We start from the raw sequence: 5375 nt of genomic DNA on the forward strand, positions 1-5375 counted from the left end.
AAAACTCGTCACTATTTCGAGATTTACCTTGTCGACGAAGCTCATTCTTGACATTGATAACAAAGCCGAAAAAGCGAAGGAAAGTGTGGTTCGAAAAAAAAAAAATGATGATTATATTTTGGTTGGCTAGAATTACTAATCAGAGTGTATGGGTGGTACCAAAACAGAGTGTATTGTGCTGTCGAAGTCATGATTCTGTTTATAATTACGGTTGTTGTCACATAATCGTCTAAATTTACTGTATTCCAGATCGACACAGGTAGAATATGCTTCGTATCCCAATCAAGCTCTGCTCTTTTTTACTCTCTGTTTACTTCTGTTTTTTAGGTTAATAAACCGGAGCGTCCTTGGCTCAGTAATATAGCACATAGGACTTCGGCGCTGCTACAACGCTTCGCTAACTCGAAGTCCCTCGCTATGAGTTTAGTTTATTTCGATAAAGCAAAGAGGAGTAGACTCAAAGATAAAAGCACAATGTACAAGAAATATATGTCTCCTACGGCAGCTAAAGCTAGTGCAGCTGCTTATATGCTTGATCATAATAATTATAGATATTAGTCACAAAAACACATCCCATATCCCTTATTTAAAACAACAACAACAACAATAATCAAAAATTAAAAAAAAAAATAGTGTAATCCCACAAAGTGGGATCATTGGAGGATAGTGTACGCAGACTTTACCTCTATTTTATGAAGTTAAAGATGTTGTTTCTGATAGACCATTGACTCAAGAAATGACTAAAAAAACGCAGTAACAATGAGTAGTAGCAACAATACGATAATAGAATAACCAAAGCGAAAGAAATAACAGGAAATAAAAGAAAACTACGAATAACTAAGAAAGTACAAGAATAATGCCTTATTTAACTCATCATATATATAAATATATAACAAAATTACATTAATAAATTAAAATCAAGAAGAAGCATCGAACTAGCTAGCAACGTTAAAACATGAATCTGGAAATTAGGATCGACAACCTCAGAAAAAGATAGATATATAATTGGATTCAGTAACAGGTGCTACAGAGAGTCGATAGCCATAATTGTGCTTAAGTTCATAGGTGTCATGTACTTATCAGAACCAGTGAAAATTGTTTGGACTATGATTTTGTTGGCACGTTCTGTTGGATGGAAAGGATCCCAAAATGCATATAAATCTCTGTTGGGACATAAGTTTGATGCAGCTGTGCATATTCCAACTCCATTATATGGCCCTTGTCCACAACATGCCACTTTTGATGTAATAAAACCTGTGAATTTTGCACAGATGAAGTTTACTGGTTAGTGCATTAAGTCTAAACAATGGTGATTATAAATGGTTTTCATTCATATGAAGGTAAATCCTAAAAGGGTTTATTTTCTGTAAATAATCTTACACTATAGTGCAATTTAACTCGTCTTAGTAGGCTATAGAAGTTAAGCTCAAATTAAAAAGAGTGTAACTTCTTCACAGTAATATCGTAAAGAGTTCCTACATTATCAAGCCACCTAAAATATATAACTACATGTATGATGTAACCATTCAAAATATGTGAAGTTAGTAACCTGAAAAAATAAGGCAGTAAAACTAATACAACATGTTTAAATGCATTAATTGTGTAAGAATTCTTGGGATAACTAATCACATGATAACTAATCCCGAAATAACTAATCATAAGATAACTTGTTTTCCGATAGACGTACCCCTTAGTACGCAAAGTTAACCTCAAATATAGAAACAAAAGAATTCATACCGAAGGCTTGGGGATCTCTAATGAAGTCGTTCTGCATATCCACAGCGTTAGCAGCAACAAAAATATCAGAGCCAAGTTCTTGATTGAGACTTTGAATCATTTGGACAAGTAGAGGATTGAAAATAGCAGAAGCACGTTGAGGCTCCTCAGCACATTCGCCATTTGTGCTCCTGCTTGCTAGACTAGATGGGACACAACCTAATGGACCTGATCCTGTTACCAACACTCTTCTTGCTCCCAAATCATACAACCTCTGCAAACAGTTCGATATTTTCACGTAACATCACTGAACTTTATCACTATAACAGTAATATTATGTACCTTGATATGCAATGGCTGAGCCAGAAATTTTTATTAAGGAGAGTCAAAATATAAAAAAATAAACTCACCAAGAAGTCAAGGGGTGTCATTATATAATATATATATTTTATTTTTAAAAAAAAAAAATTTACCGAGTTAAACAGTATAATTTTCTGATGCATGTGGCTACGCCACTGTTAATATATAGGTCGGTTTTCTTGATACAGAAGGTATATAATATTTAAAGTCTTTATTGTTACCGTGAATAACATTTTGTTAGTTTAATCGGATGAAAATAATTTTGTTACTTTATTGTTATAATATGTCAAGTGACTTTATATTAGGTAACGATAATCAATAATGTTAATGTGATAAAAAGTGGTTTTCTGCTTTTATTATTTTTATAATTGACAAAATTCTGTAACTCTACATGCCGACATCAGTTGGCAAATGTTTAGGCTGAGTTTGATGGGATCATAATAAGGAAAAATCACCTTTTGCTATTTTCTTCTGTCCTTTTGTTGACTCATTCAATAGAATCTTTTAGCCCATTTGGCCAATTTTTTTTTAAGGCCAAAAACACTTTTTGTTTTCTTCAAAAAAATATTTTTTTTTTCTTTTCTTCAAATTTGAGGTATTTGGCCAAGTTGTTGAAAGAAGAAAAAAATACTTTTGAGCAAAAGCAGAAGCAGTTTTTGAGAAACAGACAAAAGTAGTGTCTCCAAAAGTACTTTTTAAAAGCTTGGTCAAACACTAAATGCTGCTTAAAAGTGCTTCTCAAATTAATAAGCCAAACACAAATATTTTAGAAGCGCTATATGTTTCCTTAATCAGCAGACAAGTCTTTAAATCTTGCGTGAGTCTACATTAATTTAATTTTAATTAACAGTTAAAACAACTAAATTTGATCTGAGAATGTCATTTTCCTAACAACTAATAGACACTTACATTTTGTCTTCTGGACAACTACCACTACACATAGAGGAAAATCTAATATTTAGAATCAATAGATTGAAAATTAGTATGATCTTTTTTATGCGCATAGAGTTCAAATATTTTTATTTATTTATATATGTATACATAATTCGAGCAGAAAATAACGTGAGATGTGTTTATTACCATCAAGATCTTCCGATACTCGCTGATAATATAAACAGAGAAATCTTGAAGATTGTACTGAAGTCTTCTGGCTGAAACTGGTGTGAAAAAATAGTTGTTGACATAGTCATTGCCTCCCAAAGTAATGAGAACAAGTGCTTTGTTTACTAGCATCTGTGTCTGTTCTTCTCCTAAAAGAGCACTCACTCGCGCCTGGTATTGTTCGAAGTTTTGTAGTTGCTGCGAAATTCTTATTATGTTGGCCTACCACAAACAAAATTTAAGCAAAACCAAATTAATTCATTAATTAATCACTCCAATCAACGAGTATGTACAAAAATTAACTTGACAAGAAAGTGCATTGCTCCTTTTAAGTTGCATGGTTTGTTTTCAAAAGAGATAATGAACAAAAATAAATATATTTAAGTCATATACATGGATAGGGTAAAGTTTTTTTCATTATTAGTGTAGTTTAACCTATTATAGCAGATTGTCATTTTTATCAAGTTACATCGTAGAAATATACTTATAATTACTTTTTAAGCGATAAATTCAAAATAAACTATTTCACGCGTCCTAATTTATGTGATGCAGTTCCCTTTTCAGCATGTCCCAAAAAGAATGATATCTTTCTATATTTTGGAAGCAATGGCTTGCAAAAACATTTTAGAAAAAAAATCTTCTTAAATCTTGTGTCTAGTATCACATAAAATGGGACGGAGGGAATATCAAGGATTGCCACCGCATTTATTATAAATGCCTAACTTTCCTTAGAAAATAGACATAACATATTGTATAAAATATTTTCTTTTGCCATAATTTTGCCTTGCAATAATGTCGACTCAAAGAAGATTAGGACTTACAAACTGAACTCCAGTATCGTTAAGAATTCCAATTCCAGCAGAAGCAAAATTTGCTCCAACGAGCAACTTATCTCCAGTTAGCTCAGGGTCCAAGTATGGCAATGTTGGTTCAGCACCAAGCTCTTGGCCTGTCCATACACTTTTTTCGTTAACAATAAATATGGTCCATTTGCGCAAATAACGTTTTTAAATTCCTTATAACCCAGTTCAATGCAGAGGCTATATATAGAGTCAGTGGATTCAGAATAATTGAGCCTAATTTATATATAGGCTTTGTTGATTTAGCTACTACATGACTGCATTAAGTTAGCATTATTCCCATTTTTATTTTTTTTTAAAAACATTAAAAATATATGATCATTTTTTGTGTTTCACTTTCCCCAAATATAGGATCAAATGTTTCAAATATAGACCCTAGCTAGTAATAAAAAGGCAAGAGCACTTAAAAGAGACAATGGTGACATAGTATATAGTATATAGGTGGTTTGCTTCAGATTTGGCATTCATTCCCCCTCACCTCCCTAGATTTCGCGTTATTGTCTACTATGCTAGCCTATGATAAAAGCCTTTCATTTAGGCTCGATAGGGAGATTGCTTGAGGAAGGCCCGACATACCATTCCGAGGGGTTAGTTGAACATGTCCTAAATCCGCCTCTCGTACAATAATATAGAAAAAAGAGATAGGAATCTTACTTATAAGATCAGGTATATTGAAGCCATTGGAAAAACGGCCAGTAGGACGATGAGTAGGATAATCAATGCCATAAGGTGGAGAATCAGCCCTTGCAGAAGTTATTAGATAATTGTTGTTGCCATTGTCAACAAGTGAATCACCAAACACAAAGAAAGCACGAGGAGCACCCTTAGTACAAGTTACAAAAGTTCCAATTAGCACTACTAGGAAAATAGTAGCAAAAATTGGACTAGGCATTTTGAACTAATATTATAACTAGCTAGAAAGGTATATAGTATACTATTTTTTTGCTAGTTGCTTTAGAATAAATGATAAAGCGATTGAGGCATTTATTTATACTACTAGAGGGGACTTTAGATTGGTATTGTTGGTTAGTTGAAAGGTATTAAATGGGCGGCCTCCCAAAAACATGAAAGTGAGTAAAAATGGGGGCCAACCTAGCAAAAGAACAAGATTAACAAATTTGCAAATAAAGGAATTCTTTCGGATGTTATATTATATATACGTGCTTCAAGTTAAGCCATGCAACACCAACATATACCAGGTTCAACGAACTCGTGTCTTTCGACTCGACTTGCAAGTAACTAATTGTGCAAAAAAATTGTGCATGCAGCGACTAGAGAATTTGGTTAAGCCTTAAGCAAAAACTTAAAGAGTAGCACTCAGTTCAGGGGCGAAGCTAT

The 5375-nt window shown here is 33.2% G+C and overlaps 1 protein-coding gene across 1 annotated transcript; it reads right to left on the reverse strand.

Moving 5' to 3' along the window:
* Positions 1-846: 846 nt before the first annotated feature.
* On the reverse strand, positions 847-5000 carry LOC104086522 (GDSL esterase/lipase At4g28780-like). The gene is made up of 5 exons (XM_009590797.4): positions 4692-5000; positions 3999-4126; positions 3157-3399; positions 1738-1990; positions 847-1254 (listed from the first exon to the last, which is right to left on the reverse strand). Exons 1-5 carry the CDS (start codon positions 4927-4929, stop codon positions 1025-1027), a joined length of 1092 nt encoding a protein of 363 aa, XP_009589092.1. The 5' UTR covers positions 4930-5000; the 3' UTR covers positions 847-1024.
* Positions 5001-5375: the final 375 nt, after the last annotated feature.

This window comes from Nicotiana tomentosiformis, chromosome 6, assembly GCF_000390325.3.
Source record: "Nicotiana tomentosiformis chromosome 6, ASM39032v3, whole genome shotgun sequence".
Taxonomy (NCBI): Eukaryota; Viridiplantae; Streptophyta; class Magnoliopsida; order Solanales; family Solanaceae; genus Nicotiana; species Nicotiana tomentosiformis.

Excerpts from the sequence above, each read along its gene's own strand:
- LOC104086522 (XM_009590797.4), bottom strand. The coding sequence starts at position 4,929 with ATGCCTAGTCCAATTTTTGCTACTATTTTCCTAGTAGTGCTAATTGGA. Across the intron at positions 4,127-4,691 it reads CAATATACCTGATCTTATAA|GCCAAGAGCTTGGTGCTGAA; the intron begins GTAAGATTCCTA and ends GTGTATGGACAG. Across the intron at positions 3,400-3,998 it reads ACGATACTGGAGTTCAGTTT|GCCAACATAATAAGAATTTC; the intron begins GTAAGTCCTAAT and ends TGTTTGTGGTAG.